This window comes from Orbicella franksi, chromosome 1 (genome assembly GCF_964199315.1).
Source record: "Orbicella franksi chromosome 1, jaOrbFran1.1, whole genome shotgun sequence".
NCBI classification, from domain to species: domain Eukaryota; kingdom Metazoa; phylum Cnidaria; class Anthozoa; order Scleractinia; family Merulinidae; genus Orbicella; species Orbicella franksi.
In genome coordinates this window covers 24,192,440-24,210,653 of record NC_138145.1, presented here as the reverse complement: position 1 = coordinate 24,210,653, position 18,214 = coordinate 24,192,440, and the positions used below count along the sequence as shown (strand labels likewise).

Here is an 18,214-nt window from a genome sequence, read left to right as displayed (position 1 = left end):
GCCTAAAGTGAATAGTTGTCTTGATTTTCCACCTCTTTAGAATGATATAATTTATATCTGGGAGGTGTGGGTAGAGGAAGTGGAACATTGACGTGTGTTTTCGCTCTTTTTTGTTCACCAGAGTGATGACGGCGACTTTGTAGAGTGCCAATGTGACCATCTGACGAATTTTGCAGCTCAGGGAGAAAGTGATGATAGGGCTGGTTATAACATCGCTTTCTTTATCGTTTGCTTTGTGTGTATGGTAAGTCACCGAATGAATGCTCTTACATTAATAATTGTTTTGCTTGTCCAGTAGTGTTAGTCCGCATTACTTTTCCTTGTTAGTTCCTACCATAAGAAAATATAGGGCATCAAAATGACTGTATGATAACCAGGTTAGCTTCTCTCTTATGGTCGGTCCTTAGAGATCCTCATGTGGCCAGGAAAGAAACTCTCAAGACTAGAGTGAAGAAAGTCAGTAATTAAGGGACACTCTCTTGATGAACTAAAACATGGTCAGAACTTACATCAAACGAAATATATTTTTACCTCAGTTGCCACTAATCTCGCAATCTGATTGGCTCTTTTGTCGTTGTCGATAAGAGTCCAGACAACGCTGCTCGCGTCAATGTGTCACGCTCTTGGTCACGCTCTGAAAAAAACATTTTCTTTAACGCTGATATTGTGGTACAAAACAAATCGAATGTGGTTTAGCGTTGTCTGTACTCTTATCGACAACGATATGCGTCATCACAGTGGTCAAAATTTGTTGTGGACTCACTCGGCTGCGCCTCGTGAGTCCTCGTGATGACGCATATCGTTGTCTATAAGAGTACAGACGCTAAACCACATTGGATTTGTTACGTAGAAATCAGTAAGGCAAACCTATCTGGCAATCCGTTTGATCATTGCGTACAAGTTTGTTTTTGTCTTACTGCACAATCTAATCGAGTTCTTTCTTTTCCCCTATCAGGGTGTGTTTTTCGTGGCCATATTCATTCATCACGCATGCTCTGTGGAAAACATGTTTGCGGCCAAGCTGCTGATGCATTTGTTCTTCGCTTGCATGATGTCTCAGGTACGCTTCTGAAGATTAATTTGTCACGTTCCTTCATTGACGAATTGTATATTGGAGGACTAAACGGCTTTCTTTATTGTGTTATTTTTCAGCTGATGTTCGTTCTTGGTGCTTATCTGAGCCCAACACTGGTGGAGGAACATACCCGTTGCTCCGTGCTCGCAATGTTTATTCATTACTTCTTCCTTTGTCAGTTTTCTTGGATGTTTATTCAGGTAACATCAAATTGTATATATATGTATATTGTATGTATATAAGCTTAAGAAAATAGTTTCCTTGTCTGGGTTAAGTAGCTCACCTAGAATACCTTTGTTAAGATTGCGGGCTACCTTGGACTATGATCTGAATTTTTTAAATAAAGACATTTTTTGTTTTTGTTGTTATTGAGACAAGAAATCGACGACATTTTGCTCAGTCCTTTCCCCCTTTCGTTATTTATTGTAATAGTTTGGTCTCTGTGTATACTGCGCTTTTATTGGCTAAAAAGCCATTTCTTTTATCACACCTTATAATACAATTGATTGTGTACCAGCTCTAACTGACTAAAAAACATTTTTTCTTTAACCACAACCTATAATACATTTTTGATTTTGTAGACGCTTTGACTGGATCAAGGCCATTTTTGACATTTTTGTTCCACGGCTTCTATTACAGTTGTGTTCCTGTGCGCGCCGTTATTAGTTACATAGCTACTTTCGAAATGTAGAAAAAATATTCTCTGCGGCTGGTGTTCATTACATTTTTCTTATGTTCTCAAATTACTTCTTGTTTTATGACTGTCAATTTCTCTTTTTTTCAGGCATGGAATCTATGGCGTATTTTTGTTCTGAACGATGAGCACACTGACAGGAAACTTGTTATGTTCTTTGGTCTAGGATGGGGTAAGTATGAATCTGAGTTGAAAATAAATCGTGAATGGTTTGTTGTTACGTATGGCAGGTTTTATCCTTTAAAGCCTTAACAAGAGGTCTAACAACGATCTTTGTGTAATTTTACAAAAATGTCATGAAGCTCGCGGGAACAAACAATTATCGCCAGGCAGGCTAAGAGAAGGGCAGCCTAGCAGTACTTCTGCAAATTCTACAAACTAATACATGTTGATGTACCCTGAGCACTGCTGAGAGACCAGTGAGAGAAAACTGCAAGTTAAGTTGACTTTTAATCAGAATCCCTGGGGGGTTTTGGGCCGGACATACCACAAGTTAACATCGAGGAATAAAGGCTTGTCCTTTATCATTTTAAATCGCTTTGAGTAGTTAAGAAAGTGTCTTCAACATTTCGAGATGCGTCAGAATTGTTTAAAGTTTATATAGCTATTCCCTGCCTCAGTTTAATTTCACTCTCCAAGCCAGTTTTTGTCTAAAGAGTGAGAGGTTTTGTATGCAGTGAAATGCAATTTAACCGAGCGGTGAGCGGCGTTTAGACCTGCGCATGCGCCAGGAATCCACGTGTTCTTGAGCCACAAGGAGCTGTAGTAGTTTTGCGTTGAGTCAGCGTTTTCCATTAGCGTCAGAGTTTCAAGCGTAGGGATTCTTCTCAGAGGTTGTTTCACTTGTGACGGGTGCCTGTTTTCCTCCCTTCTACGTGGGGATTCATGGCTTGGTTTCCAGGATTTGCCAGCCATGGGAGCAGTCTTCATCTAGGCGCTGGCTGCTAATAGTGGAAGCTCCTGGATGTCTCAGGCATCCAACCTCCACTTTGCGTGGCAGATGTTAAAGATTTGATGCCATCTTTGAATGTAGTCATAACATGGGATGTTTCTTCGTTTATCAGGGATGCCTGTTCTGATCATTGTGTTGTATATTCTCATAACTCAACTCGCCATCGAGTGGGAGTTTACAGAAGCTTATGCTGACGTGCACAGTAATGGAGACATGTGAGTATAAAGCCTGACCAACATTGGCTAGTTTTGTTTAAAGACCTTTACCTTTTTTATGTTTTCGTTGATCGAAACTGCCGAAGACTTGCCGAAACTGCCAGAGCCACTATCTGGAAAACGTAGACCCGAAGAGACTAGGGAGATTAGAGGGTTTCCCCATCATCCAAAATGATTTTCCAACGTTGCTCAACTTCCTTTCACCAGGTGCTTCATACCAAACACGATCGCCGCACTTTCCAGCGTTGTCGGCCCAGTCCTTCTCTTCCTGATGGCCGTTGGCCTGGTGTTCACACAGGCTTACCTGGTCACGCCCCAGTGGAAGCACTACGACGATATATTCCGTGGACATTACAATATTCGAGGTATTTTTTGTGATTCAGCCGTTCTGCTGCCTAAAATGTGCTTTGCTAGTTTATTGAAGAGCTAGTTTCACTGTTGTGTTTCGTTCAACAGCAAAGTAGAACTTATTGGAACTTGTAGAAACTTATTGCATCCTACATCAACGTTTCTCGTTTTGTATTCTATTCTTAAGTCGTTTTGGACTTGTGCTAACTTTTGTGATACCTCTCGAACTCGACGCGTTGACTTAAGATAACCGCCGCCTGGTTAGCTCAATTGGGAGAGCGCCGGACTGCTGTGCGGGAGGTCGAAGGTTCGAGCCCCAGACAGGACCAACACTCAGGGTCTTAAAATAACTGAGGAGAATGTGCTGCCTTTGTAATTACATCTACAAATGGTTAGACATTCAAGTCTTCTCGGATAAGGACGATAAACCGTAGGCTCCGTCTCACAGCACTTCACTGATCTGGTTCTTGTGGGACGTTAAAGAACGCATTACACTGTTCGAAAAGAGTAGGAGACGTAGAACCCGGTGTCATGGTCTATCTGACTTGTGCCGGTCATTGGTCTGGGGTGGGTAAGGTGAGATCATACATGGACTGAAGTGGCCGCAAAGTGCGCCTTCATATGCTGACGTCCGATCTCACCTCTCTGGTTCCTCCGCAATTCAGCCTCTGGCTGCAAGGGAGGAAATTGGCACCAACTATCTATCTATCTAAGATCCGTATGCAACACTTTAAATCGTCAAGATGAATTCTCATTGAAAAGAAAAATATTATAAAATAGAATGAAAATGAAAGGCAATAAGATGTAAGTTAATTTTGCTTTCTTTTTCTTGTTTCTAGAAATTCGTTATATCATAGCTCTGTTTGTTCTGATTACACTAGTGTGGTTGTGTGCTGGGTTTCATCTGGCCTACGGTAACGAGTGGATACTCGTTATATTTATGGTCTTTGACGGCATACTGGTAAGGACTCACGTGAAACATTATACATGCACTTGCAGGTTTTGTAAAACCTTGGATTACAGACATTTGAAACCGTCAAAATGAAAGAGATTTCCTAAATCCCCGACGCAAAAGTGATTCACTATACATCATTGATTTTAATGATCTCTTTTGATAATTTTTTGGTAAATTTGTAGTTAAGTTTAGTAGGGCCATTATGTAAACTACTGGCCCAACAGTAATCGATATTAACCCTTGAAAACAAAAATGTCTTGTTATTCCTCTCCCACTACAAGCCCACGGGTTTGTATTAAAATTTAGCTCTAAATAGCGATGGAATTTCTTCCAATTATGTGCTCCCACTGTTGGGGACTATGTTGCATATTAACTATGGTGACTTTGTTAGTCTTGATTTGACTACTGAAGAGCTTATTTTTGTTTAATCGCCATATTTTTAGAGATCTGCCACATAAGATTGCAACTGCAAGACCAGCCTTTTATTCGCCCCCGCCCCTGTTGATAATCCCCCCCACTCGCCCACACACACCGACAGTAAACACTCTCGAAAATGAATATCCTCAAAACTGCTTTTGAACGAAAATTAAGTTGAGTATTAACCATACTTATTTGTTCTTTTGTCGTCTTCAGGCATTATACGTGATGATCTGGTATTGCTTGCTGCGGAACCAGTTACGCGGCGTGTTCAAACAGTCTTTCGCCATCCCATCTGTATCACCACCTATTGAGTTGCGTGACGACTTGTTTAGAGACAGTCCGGGTAGTCCTGGGCACTCCATATCCAGCCTCAAAAGATCCGGGATGAGGAATTCCCCGGATGACCCGGTAAGGCTAAGCAAATAGTTAAGTATTATCTTACGGGAGACGAGTTTCCCAGCGCCTCATAGCTCCCCAGTCTACGTTGAAAATCTAAGGATGTAATTTATCGTCAGTAAGAGGACACACGTTTAAAGAACTGACGTTTTTACAGCTAAAATATAAAATAACCCTCAAGAGAGGAAGGCGCTGATTAAGAATGCGTCAGCAAGTTGTTTTGTTTGCTCTTTAACTGACGACAAGAGTCAACCAACCAATGCACAAGGAATTTATCAGTTATTTCGCAGCAAAATCTGAAAGCATTATCTAACATAACTGTAGCGGACAACTTACCATTTCAAGTCGCTTTATGGACCTGTCACGCCGACATACGCGGACGAGTTGCGCCGATCGTTATCGAACATTCGTGTTCCGTCAGTCCTTTCAGCGTTATCCATAAGTCCAATGACTAAAGCAGCATAAGCGTTTTAAGGTCCGGTCTATAAAAGGGCATACTGATGACCGCTTTGAACATGAATCTCTGTTCAAAATTCGAGAGAAACCTGAACACTCTGCCCTTTTAACAGTACTAGCTGAGACTTGAGCACTAGACATGTCTTGGACCAAAACAGTACTAGCTGAGTCCTAATAAATGAGCTCCTGTAAAAGCTGGTCAGTGCAAGGTGTATATACATTTTTTAAATTGCAGAAATAAACATCTAATTTACTGACATGCACGATATAATGTAAACCATAAATCTAGCTTGTGAGTCTTAAAATATGGTGTCAGTAGCAATCGCTGAACTCTTACCTACTATGCACTAATAGTGTAGTTAAGTAACAGTGTAAGTATTCCTGAAAGTATTACTGAAAGTGAGCTTTTGATATCATTGTACCCCAAAAACTGACTAAAATCACAACTTTGTAATAGCTTTCAAGAGACACGTCTCAAATTCATGGTGTCACTATCACCAACTGAGATTCGCCTGACGTCTGAGATTCGAGTCAAAATATTCCATGATGATGATGTCATCTAACTTAGACCTGCAGCCAAGCCTGCAGAAGACGGATCTCTGAAGTGCTACGTCATCGACGCGATGACGGTTGAGATTTTAACTGAAATCTACCAGGCATTTCCGTTGAAAGCAAATGACTTGAGTCGTCCTAAATTTCACATTTTGCATCAGTGTTCGAAATTTCCAAGAAATGCAGCCTGCTCGCTAAATACGCGATTGGGGTATAATGCTATCCTTAACACCTAAAATGCTCGTTGCAATTTACAGGTATAAATTGTTATAACCGTTGTTTATTTTTCTCTTTTAACCGAGTCAGGTTTATCTGACGAGAATTGAAAGACGCGAGGGATCCATTGTTGGATATCCGATTGCAAGAGTTGTTGTTAGTTTTGATAACTTTCAATACTTTCCTTTGGTTGCTAAGACCCTATTCACAAAGGCGTATTCTAACTTTTTCAACATCGCTAAAAAGTTATGTTGGTATTCTCGTAAACAGAAAAGTCTTGGTCAAATTTTATTTTGTAAACTTCATCTTTCATAAAGCAGTGGTAGCTATTTGTGAATAGGGTCTTTGTAAACTATTTTTAAAGAAGACCATTTAAATATAACGAGTATATACTTGAACTCATAAACACGTTAATTAACTGCATATAACAGTCTGAACAGTAGTGATAAAATATCATCTGCCTAAATGATCGTAGATTTAAATTTTGTATCGTTCCCTTACTCTTTCGTTCTCACCGTTTCCTCTTTGGGCACAGTAAAATCACTCTAACACCCTTAAGTACACTTCAATCTCCCTCATTATGTTAAAGTATAGTATCGAAAACTTGGTAAAACCTATTGTTTTTGCTTGTGATTCTGTAATGCACTTTGCAGTCAGAGGAAACTTTAACTACAGAACTCCGATCCTTTCTTTCTTTGGCTGCTGAAATCTCTTATACATATTTGTCCTTCTATAAATGTTTGAACTGACTAAATATTTCATTTTGAATCTTAATGTTATGTGTTATAAATGATGGTTGTTCTTGTAGACAGAAAAAGACGAGAAAAAAAGACCCCAAGAAGAGAATTCGCAATCACTCAAATATGGGAGCAATATAAAACTTCTCATGTTGGAGAATTTTGTTGGATGGAATGATCCGATTAACAGTGAAATAACTTAAAACTCATGCTGTTTCCCCTGCCCACACCATACACAGCACTAGTTAGTCTTAATTAACAAGATTTGTGGTTTCCTTCCCTAATTCACTTGAGAATTATTCCTAATTGAACTGGTGTCCTCTCTCGCAGACCGACTGGGATGACCTGGACTATGGAGCCACGCCAAAAGGCAGCCGTAAAATGCTCGTGGACATGGACGACACCGAGAGCCTCGCACGAGTAAATGAAATGTACGAAGATGACGACTACGAGAACCAGGACTTCGACGATCTGATATTTGCACTGAAAACTGGAGGCCAGTATGAGCAATCACGTGACGACGAAAAGATACCGGAAATGGAAATCGACGGACATGTACATGAACATTTTGCACCGAGGAGAATATCCATCGCAGATACACATCTATAACAAACGTTTTAAGTTGGATATTCGGTGTAATCTTTACTTGTAGTGTGCAATCTTACATGCTTACAGTTAGAATATGATAATTGAAACGGCTACTTGTAAATTCTACAAGCTTACCTCATGCTTACTTAAAGAGTGTTGTTTTAAATGTTGTTACATCAATTGTTTTGTTACATTTTTCTTTTTTTTTATCCTGATTTAAAAAGACTTCAGGAACAAAGCTATGACATGTAAGTACATATAGGCTTACCAGGTATGGTATGCTGCTTGTATCAAGAATGATATTAATATTATAAAAACTGGTATGAATCTTTCAACTCTCTCTTGAGGGCTTCACAAGGCAAAAGTATTGTCATTACTAAGGAATGATGCCTTGTATTTTTGATGACTTCAGCGTTTTATATAGTTGTAGATAGTCTTATAATTTCTTTTTGTAAACTTTTTTTTATTTGAAAGTTTGTTTGTCAACTAAGCTGACCAAAACAGTGATTACTAGAACAATTTCCGAATTCAAATAAGTGGTTTTTTTAAATTTTTTTTTTATCTTTGAAAAAATTAGTGTTTTGCAATCTTGTAAAATCTTTATGGTACGTGAATAAGTAAGTTTTTGCCAAATTTGTATTTGAATTTCTATACCGCAGGAACGGATTTGTAAAATACGAAATATTTCAGAAAGCCTGTTATTTAATGTGTTTTTAGTTCCAAAGAATTAACGTACTAGTGTAGCTAGGATTCATTTCATAATTATTAGCTATCTGACAGGAATTAATTTGTAGACTAATTATAATTGGTGTGAATATAGACAAAGCTGAAATACTAATAAAGAAAACATATTTTTGCTGTCTTAGTGGAAGAAATGTTTTGTAAGGAAGCAAAAGCAAGCATTTTAGTACTTTTCCACCCTAGCTAATGGAGATATTAAATCACCCAGCGAGGCTGTGATCTCGACGAAATCACCTGTTTGCCTGATTTTCTGCCACGCGAAGTTGGTTTTACAAGCCGCCTTTGCTCTTTTAATTGTCAATATTCAAAGTTAGCGCCGAAACTTCCTTTTATTGGAATGCCACTGTATCCATAGAAACCCTTAGTAGCAGCTTACGTTTCGGATAACGTATCTTTCATTCAAGCTAAGTTTTAGTCCAGTTATCTGCCGAAATTTTTCCTAATCGTAAGTCTCTATTCTGATCACCCCCCGACGGATCATTTTTTTTCTTAATTATTTCCCACATCAACATGAAGTTCTTGAGAATGGAGTGCACTTTAGGATTTACACTAACAATTAAGCTCACGGCACATGTAAATAAAGTGGCCGGGTATTCGGAAGTTGTTCCGGAGGATTTACACAACTATCACGAGTAGGGTACATCCTTAATAGGCCATTTCCAAATTACTTTGAGCCTCTTTCTCAAAACGAATTTTGGTGCCCATCCTTTCATATGAAAATGAGATTTCATTCACATGCTTCGGCTTAGGTCAACTCGGAAATTGGCAATTGTTCGAACCTTCAAAGTATTACGCATTTATTATATGACTGGGAAAATCACGAAAGCCTGCGCGTTAATTTGCACATTTGAAGTAATTTTTCAGTTACACCCTCCTTTCACTGGAGTCATCCGGCATGTTCTCTTGAAATGTTTCATGTACAATAAAATTGCAAAGCATAAGTGAAACGGTTTTTGAAAATTGTCATGTTATGTAAAATGTTGTTACGACAATCTGCAATCTTTAAACACACGGTGGGTGCTTTCCTCATTCGACCAAAAATTATTCCGGAAATTTCGGACCCGGATGGAAGGAAAGTACATCACCTCTTGTTGAACTAAATTTACTTTTCTCACTTGATGCACTTTGCTGGTTTGAAAGTATGGCAGGTAATTAGGTGATTTATTACAGTCCTCTCGCTGTCACGCAACGTTGCGTGACAGAGAGGAGGGTCTTTACTCGTTCCAAGGCCACGCCAGTTAACAGGGACGGGTGGCTGCAGAAAATTTGGAAACTGGTTTCATATCCGGGCTTTAAAAAATTGGCGGTTTTGCAGTACCATGTGGACGAGTGGACAACGAGTGAACAGGTTTGCTAAATTTGCTGCTTATTTATAAGCTTTATTCGTCAACCGAATCGACCAGACGATGTTTTCATGAACAAGCATCGTGCCAGTGGCCAAAGTCAGTTGACTGCTTCAACGAGGTGAGCACGGAAGACACTGAGCTTATTATTTAGCTTATCCTAGAGGTCACAGAGTACGCCACGTGTAAACCTTTCGAGTTTATATCGTAAAACACGTAGCTATAGCCAGACTCTGTTATACGAGAACAGGGAAGAACATTTCTTAATTGGCCAGGCTGCCAACTTAAAGGCCAGTATGCTTATAACGTTGAGCTTTTATGACGGTTCGAAGGGAAATTTATAGAAGGTTTTTTATGGATATATGAAGACCTTTAATAAGCTGCAATTCAAATACATTTTCTCTAAAGCACGAATGGATAGCAAGGCTTATTTTCCCATTCAAATCCAGCCATAAAAATACCTTCTTTTAAGATATAGGCCTGAATATGAAATTTGTTTAGAGACAGGATTCTTTGCGTGTGCTGAATGGATCTTGAGCTTTGTACAGCAGGTGAGTGTAAGACCTGACCTACAAAGGGGTTGGTCCACCTGGCAAAATCTTTTCCTGAGTTTCTTGATCTGTGAAGCAAAGACTGGTTCTACATCCAAATTATTTTCTTTTCCTTTTTTGTACTTTAGGAATTTCATCATTCACTTTTGCGGTTTGCATACATGAAGCTCGAATTAGTAAAAAACCTCACTGTGTGTAAATGTGTTTAGGAACCAGGACTGTCTACATGTACATGCGCTGAATGGATCTTGAGCTTTGTACAAGAGATGGGTGTAAGACCTGACCTACAAAAAGGTTAGTCCACCCAGCAAAATCTCTTCCTAAGTTTCTTCATTTGTGAAGCAACTCCTGCATCCAAATTATTATTTTTTCTTTTTCTTCATAAGAGGAATTTAAACATTTGCCAATATGGTTTGCATTGCCATAAAGCTTAAATCAGTAAAATTTCTTTTCATTTCAATTTTCATGAGAAAATGATAGCGCATCTAAAACTGTTTTTAAACCAGGACTGGCCTCCCTAAAAAAATTAAGAAAAAACTGTTTTGGCCATGGTAATGTCTGCATGTGCTGAATGGATCTTGAACTTTCCACAAGAGAAAACTGGTGTAAGTACTGACCCACAAGGGAGTTGGTCCACCAAGCACATTCTCTTCCTGAGTTTCTTGGTCTGTGAAGCAAAGACTGGTCCACCCTAAAAAGTGAGCAAAAAAACTGTTTTGGCCATAAGAATGTCTGTTGTGCTGAATGGATCTTGAACTTTGTACAGGAGATATATTCTCTTCCTGAGTTTCTTGGTCTGTGAAGCAAAGACTGGTCTCTTCCCTAAAAAAATAATTAAAACACTGTTTTGGCTATGGGACCATCTGCATGTGCTAAATGGATCTCGAACTTTGTACAAGAGATAGCTGGTGTAAGTACTGACCCACAAGGGAGTTGGTCCACCAAGCACATTCTCTTCCTGAGTTTCTTGGTCTGTGAAGCAAAGACTGGTCTCTCCTAAAAAAATTAAGCAAAAAAACTGTTTTGGCCATAGGACTGTCTGCTGCGCTGAATGGATCTTGAACTTTGTACAGGAGATATATTCTCTTCCTGAGTTTCTTGGTCTGTGAAGCAAAGACTGGTCTCTTCCCTTAAAAAAATAATTAAAACACTGTTTTGGCTATGGGACCGTCTACATGTGCTAAATGGATCTCGAACTTTGTACAAGAGATAGCTGGTGTAAGTACTGACCCACAAGGGAGTTGGTCCTGACCAAGCACATTCTCTTCCTGAGTTTCTTGGTCTGTGAAGTAAAGACTGGTCTCCCCTTAAAAAATTAAGCAAAAAAACTGTTTTGGCCATGGGACTGTCTGCTGCACTGAATGGATCTTGAACTTTGTACAGGAGATATATTCTCTTCCTGAGTTTCTTGGTCTGTGAAGCAAAGACTGGTCTCTTCCCTAAAAAAATAATTAAAACACTGTTTTGGCCATGGGACCATCTGCATGTGCTAAATGGATCTCAAACTTTGTACAAGAGATAGCTGGTGTAAGTACTGACCCACAAGGGAGTTGGTCCACCAAGCACATTCTCCTCCTGAGTTTCTTGATCTGTGAAGCAAAGACTGGTCTCCCCTAAAAAAATTAAGCAAAAAACTGTTTTGGCCATAGGACTGTCTGCTGCGCTGAATGGATCTTGAACTTTGTACAGGAGATATATTCTCTTCCTGAGTTTCTTGGTCTGCGAAGCAAAGACTGGTCTCTTCCCTAAAAAAATAATTAAAACACTGTTTTGGCCATGGGACCATCTGCATGTGCTAAATGGATCTTGAACTTTGTACAAGAGATAGCTGGTGTAAGTACTGACCCACAAGGGAGTTGGTCCACCAAGCACATTCTCTTCCTGAGTTTCGTGGTCTGTGAAGCAAAGACTGGTCTCTCCTAAAAAAATTAAGCAAAAAACTGTTTTGGCCATAGGACTGTCTGCTGCGCTAAATGGATCTTGAACTTTGTACAGGAGATATATTCTCTTCCTGAGTTTCTTGGTCTGTGAAGCAAAGACTGGTCTCTTCCCTAAAAAAATAATTAAAACACTGTTTTGGCTATGGGACCGTCTACATGTGCTAAATGGATCTCGAACTTTGTACAAGAGATAGCTGGTGTAAGTACTGACCCACAAGGGAGTTGGTCCTGACCAAGCACATTCTCTTCCTGAGTTTCTTGGTCTGTGAAGCAAAGACTGGTCTCCCCTTAAAAAATTAAGCAAAAAAACTGTTTTGGCCATGGGACTGTCTGCTGCACTGAATGGATCTTGAACTTTGTACAGGAGATATATTCTCTTCCTGAGTTTCTTGGTCTGTGAAGCAAAGACTGGTCTCTTCCCTAAAAAAATAATTAAAACACTGTTTTGGCCATGGGACCATCTGCATGTGCTAAATGGATCTTGAACTTTGTACAAGAGATAGCTGGTGTAAGTACTGACCCACAAGGGAGTTGGTCCTGACCAAGCACATTCTCTTCCTGAGTTTCTTGGTCTGTGAAGCAAAGACTGGTCTCCCCTTAAAAAATTAAAGTGCACCTAACCCCAAAATTTTTTTTTCGCTAAAACGAATCTAGACTTTATTCGAAGCATTTGGGCGAAGAAATTTTTGAATTTGGTTGAATCCTCGATTTTCTATGCCCTTTCAAAGTCGCGCTTGAAGGTTTCACGACCGCGTTTTAGGGAGTCTGGGGCGGCGGTACCTGATGAAGTCTACCCAGGAACCAAACACAATGGCGCCTCAGTCAACTCTCTGTATTTGCTCGAGAAAATGGAACACAAAACTAATCGTTCCGATGTATTTTGGGACTAAAACGTCCAAGTTTTGTCTCAGAATCATTTCTTTTTCGTCACTGGAGTCAGAGTTAAGTTTCGATTCGGAAGACTCCGAAATAAACTTCGATCGAGCACGTTCGACAACTGTGAACTCACTGCTTAGAGCTTTGAGAGCAATTTACAATATTTCAAACGACGAAGGGGAAGACTTCTTTGCGGACGAGTTGCTTGTATATTAGGAATGGAAAGCTAGATACGAAGTGGAGGAGCAGGCAAACGAAAAGCAGGAAAGAAAACTCAAGGACTGCTTTGGATGGTAATTTCTTCAACTAAACATAAGATTCCCACGCGTGTTTATAGCCCGTTTACATTTGTCCTTAGCGAGAATGTATTTTATCAAGGTGTGATTGTTCTGTTAAATCCAGCTTGTGTTTTACTTTCAGTTGAATGCTTCATGTTTATAAGAGCGACGTACGTGTCGCAGTTTTCGAGACTTGATGACCTCCAAAACATTGGCTTCGATCGATTGAAAATCGTATTGTTTGGACCTGTATTTTTGAAGCTGCGGGAAGCAAGGCGGAAGGAAACATTTCATACAATTACCGATTTCACATTGTCACACGTTTTAAGTCGTAACTCCAAAAAACCAATGTAAATTGTTCTCAAAGTTTGCAGCGAAATTCGTCGGATAAGCGAAAAGGATGTGTTCCCTAAGCGGTCCGCACATGTTACGCGGTCATATTTTCGACGCTATATCACAGAATCTTTGTCGCACTGCTGATTTCCAAACCTTCGAAAAACTCTGTGAGTCTAACAATTTTGTTATCATGTAATTCTAAAGGATTAATCTTCGACTTTTATCTAAATCGAAAGAGAAATAAGTGTTGGTTAGCGGCGTACAGTTGCGATCTATTTACATATCAGTATAACGCTTCTTGATCATGATCGGATCACACAACTTTGTATGTTACAAATACTGCGGGATTGGAAGATATAGGTTGTAGGTAGTATTTCTACAAATTGCTGGTTAGCTTTAGGCAGAAAATTTATGAAAATAGCGTTCGAAAGTCTGCGGAACAAATTCCAGTGAGAGTTCTTCAATGGTTCTCACAGATTCAGTTCGCTTGTTTCGGTTCGACAAAATCAACCATCGTTTACGTCTTTGTTGTACCATTAGCCGATCATCGTCAGTTAATTGTACAGTATATCTTTCTTTAAATCTGGAATATTGCTGCAACAGTCGATAGCACCTCTGGAAGGCGTTTCTGCGCACTTTTCGAATGTGTATTGCACCATCCTGAAGGAAATGAGAGGACGTCAGATATCCAACCTTCCTGGGTAGACGTCACAAGAGCCGCTAGACCCATTCTCCTCAGACTCGGTCGTGAAACAAAATGGCGGTGTTTTGGAGCTATTTTCGAGATTTCGTCGGGGCACAGAAAATCGAAGATTTAACGGAATCCAAAAATTTTTTCGCAGAACTATTTCAAATAACAAGGAGATTCGTTTTAGCGAAAAAAAATTTTTGGGGTTAGGTGCACTTTAAGCAAAAAAACTGTTTTGGCCATGGGACTGTCTGCTGCGCTGAATGGATCTTGAACTTTGTACAGGAGATATATTCTCTTCCTGAGTTTCTTGGTCTGCGAAGCAAAGACTGCTCTCTTCCCTAAAAAAATAATTAAAACACTGTTTTTGCCATGAGACTGTCTGCATGGGCTAAATGGATCTCAAACTTTGTACAAGAGATAGCTGGTGTAAGTACTGACCCACAAGGGAGTTGGTCCACCAAGCACATTCTCTTCCTGAGTTTCTTGGTCTGTGAAGCAAAGACTGGTCCTCGCTCAAAAGTTAAGCAAAAAAACTGTTTTGGCCATGGGACTGTCTGCTGCACTGAATGGATCTTGAACTTTGTACAAGAGATAGCTAGTGTAAGTACTGACCCACAAGGGAGTTGGTCCACCAAACACATTCTCTTCCTGAGTTTCTTGGTCTCTGAAGCAAAGACTGGTCCTCCCTAAAAATTGAGCAAAAAAACTGGTTTGGCCATGGGACTGTCTGCATGTGCTAAATGGATCTCGAACTTTGTACAAGAGATAGCTGGTGTAAGTACTGACCCACAAGGGAGTTGGTCCACCAAACACATTCTCTTCCTGAGTTTCTTGGTCTGTGAAGCAAAGACTGGTCCTCCCTAAAAATTGAGCGAAAAAATGTTTTGGCCATGGGACTGTCTGCTGCGCTAAATGGATCTTGAACTTTGTACAGGAGATATATTCTCTCCCTGAGTTTCCTGGTCTGTGAAGCAAAGTCTGGTCCTCCCTAAAAAAAAAAAATTAGAAAAAATTGGTTTGGCCGTGGGATGTTTTGCCTGTACTGAATGGATCTTGAATTTTGTGCTAGGGGTAGCTGGTGTAAGAACTGATGCACAGGGGAGTTGGTCCACCAAGCACAATCTCTTCCTGAGTTTCTTGATTGCTGGGGAAGGGATTGGTCCTTCATGAAAGTAGAAAAAAGAAGAAGAAATGGCAAGTTATCATCAGGGCTGCCTGTTTTTGCCTCCCGAAAGTGGACACCCTTTTAAGATGTGTACCTGTAGGTCCTAGGGGTTTGAGCTTACAGGATGTTTGATTGTATGTTTTCTTTTCTTTCTGAGCTACAAAGGGAAGACTGATAACTGTTCTGTTGATTGCTTAAAACCTTTCTATCATGTGAGATGCATCAGCAGTGGCAAAAATAAACAAGAAACTGAACAAACAAGATCAAACAAGTCAAAAGGAAAATGACAAGTAAGTTTTTTTTTTTACTTTCTCAATTCTTTCTTAGGTTCAATGGCTTGCTTTGCAGGGCAATGTTAGTTACTATACTTCTGCCTGTGGGTTTGTACTTGTATTAAATTACAGTATTAATTGCAAGGTTGTAAAATGTTTATTTCATTTCATTGGATATATTTCTCCATGATTCATAATCAAATAGAAGTCAAATAACTGAGTATGTTGACCTTTTTGAAGAATTGAATTTGAATTTGAAATGACCCAAGTGGGAAATACAAAGCTAAAATTAATGCTACACAAGTTTTAACACAGTAGATAATATATGAAAGATCATATATTTGAACTACGGAGAAAGATATGAAGACATGATTGATCATTGCAGTTGTGTACACAAGCAAAGGAACGTTTTCCCTGATCCCATCTGAGAAATGATAACTTTTGCTTAAAGTTCCTGAAGACTCTATTGGGGGGTAAACGAATACTCAAATAACTGGGGTACACAATTTTAAAGCCACACAAGCCCTACATGATAGGTTTTCACCTCTTTTCTTCCATATCTATTTGGTTCTCTTTGAGAGAATTTCCACCCTCCTGCCCCCCCCCCCCCCCTCCCTCAATCACTGGTGGGTAGCCTGAAAACACTGACCCCCATGCAGTCTGCAGAACCCCACAACAGACCGGGTCTCTGGACTACCCTATGGGTCCATGGACTACCCTTTGGGACCCCCACTATGGACCACCCCAAAATAGAATAAAAACAATAAGTAAATATTTCACTTAAGGGTTGTATAATAGATTACTCATGTCAGGGGAATTTCGAGTGTTACACTGTGCAAATTAAGGTCTCAAAGCTGTTTTCGGAGTAAGGGGATGCCGATGGCAAAAAGAAGGAAAGTTCTTACATGCCATTCGTGGTTCAATTATGGCAATGGAAGATGCGTTTTTAGGTTGTTTATTTAAGCTTGTTGGTATCTGTAATTCCGCTGAGCGAATTGTGAAGCCTGGAACAAGTTCACAAACCCACAGGAGAATGGACTTAACAAATTGGTGGAGGTGCACAAATTTTGAGGCTTCTCGGAGGCTTCTCGATCTTTCATGTACTTTATAGCCACAGTAAGGGAAATGGCAATGTGTAATATAACTTGTGCCTGACCCTGAACCCAAGTCTGTTACATTTGCACAACGTAATGTTCAAAATTTTGCCGACACAAGCAATCTATTAGACAACCCATAAGTGAAATATTTATTTATTTTTTATGCTATTTTTGGGATGGTCTATAGAGGGGGTTCTGTTAGGGTAGTCTCTAGACCAGTCTGTAGGGTAGTCCACCAACCCGGCCCGTAATGGGGGTCCGCAGACCAGGGGTCAGTGTTCTCAGGTTACCCATTGCCAGTTTAGCCCTACTAATTTGATAGGTGCCAGATCAGTGTGAACTGTTATGAACATTTTGACTCCATATAGAACATAAACAATAGCTTTATGTTATGGATAGCCATATTTAGGTACAGTATGACAAACACTTCCAGAATATTTAAAGCAGAAAATACTACCATGTCTTACATTGTAGGTGAATTGGCTTTGGATTTGAACCCCATATGACTTAGCTTAACATTTCTTTTAAGTTAAATTTAATAAAAACAAGAAAATTTCAACTTTGGAAAAATATACCTGTTAAAATATGGTTGCCAAGGTTACATCAAGTTCTTAACAAAATTGTGTCCAGGTAAATTTCAGATCAAGTCGCAGCTTGTACTTAAATACTGAAAAGGCTATTTTATATTGGTTAAAATCAAAAAACTCTGTCCTAAGGTTGAATCGGGTGATCTGACATAGTTTATCAAGAGTTTTTGGCTGATTTTCGACTGTCAGTTCAAGTTTGTATTGCTCTCAGGATGCTTTATTGCATGGAGAGTTTTTGCAAAGTTCTTTCAGTCTACTTGAATGTTTAGACTGCGTACAGCAAATTCTGATTGGCCGACTGTTGCAAATGAAATGGCACTGATTGCTGACCAATTACTGCTACTTCATATATAAGGGCCCATTAACTGATCTTTTTGAGCTGTTGCTAAGGAAAATTTATTCTCATATAACCTTGTCATTTTTAGTTATTTCATGTGTCTTAACTTTTTCATTATCAGTAACACCAGTGATGACGTCATCAGGCCACGCCCATGGTCATGTCATTAATTCTGAAAAAATATAAAGGCTCCTAAGCATATTGATTTATTGGGATTTTTACATTGATTTAACATTTTAACTTTAATCTATATTGCAGTATGCATAGATTTTGTTCCATTTCTAAAAGGTCAGATTTTGAGAGAATCTCAATACATCGAAAAATTCGTAATTTTCTGAAAAAAGTATGATTTTACAAAAGGAATGCAAAGCTACGGTATGTTACCAACGTTGGCTT

General features: G+C 39.4%; 1 protein-coding gene and 1 long non-coding RNA gene across 3 annotated transcripts in view; both read left to right on the top strand.

Annotated features, from left to right (window-relative positions):
- The window catches only part of LOC145497719 (adhesion G-protein coupled receptor V1-like), a 75,144-nt gene extending 66,678 nt beyond the window's left edge, over positions 1-8,466 (top strand). The window contains exons 76-85 of one of the 2 annotated variants that reach the window (XM_081477555.1): positions 122-244; positions 956-1,060; positions 1,153-1,275; positions 1,860-1,941; positions 2,834-2,936; positions 3,144-3,301; positions 4,124-4,245; positions 4,873-5,067; positions 6,370-6,435; positions 7,347-8,466. In XM_081477555.1, the coding sequence (XP_081333681.1) occupies positions 122-244; positions 956-1,060; positions 1,153-1,275; positions 1,860-1,941; positions 2,834-2,936; positions 3,144-3,301; positions 4,124-4,245; positions 4,873-5,067; positions 6,370-6,435; positions 7,347-7,625 (1,356 nt within the window). In that variant the 3' untranslated portion in view covers positions 7,626-8,466. The remainder of the gene's footprint in view (positions 1-121; positions 245-955; positions 1,061-1,152; positions 1,276-1,859; positions 1,942-2,833; positions 2,937-3,143; positions 3,302-4,123; positions 4,246-4,872; positions 5,068-6,369; positions 6,436-7,346) is intronic. The other variant, XM_081477563.1, reaches the window with a different exon arrangement.
- A 4,897-nt stretch (positions 8,467-13,363) lies between these two features.
- LOC145497958 (uncharacterized) overlaps positions 13,364-18,214 on the top strand; it is a 9,192-nt gene continuing 4,341 nt past the window's right edge. Inside the window, exons 1-2 of the long non-coding RNA XR_014050753.1 lie at positions 13,364-15,554; positions 15,691-15,815. This is a non-coding gene — a long non-coding RNA (uncharacterized LOC145497958). The remainder of the gene's footprint in view (positions 15,555-15,690; positions 15,816-18,214) is intronic.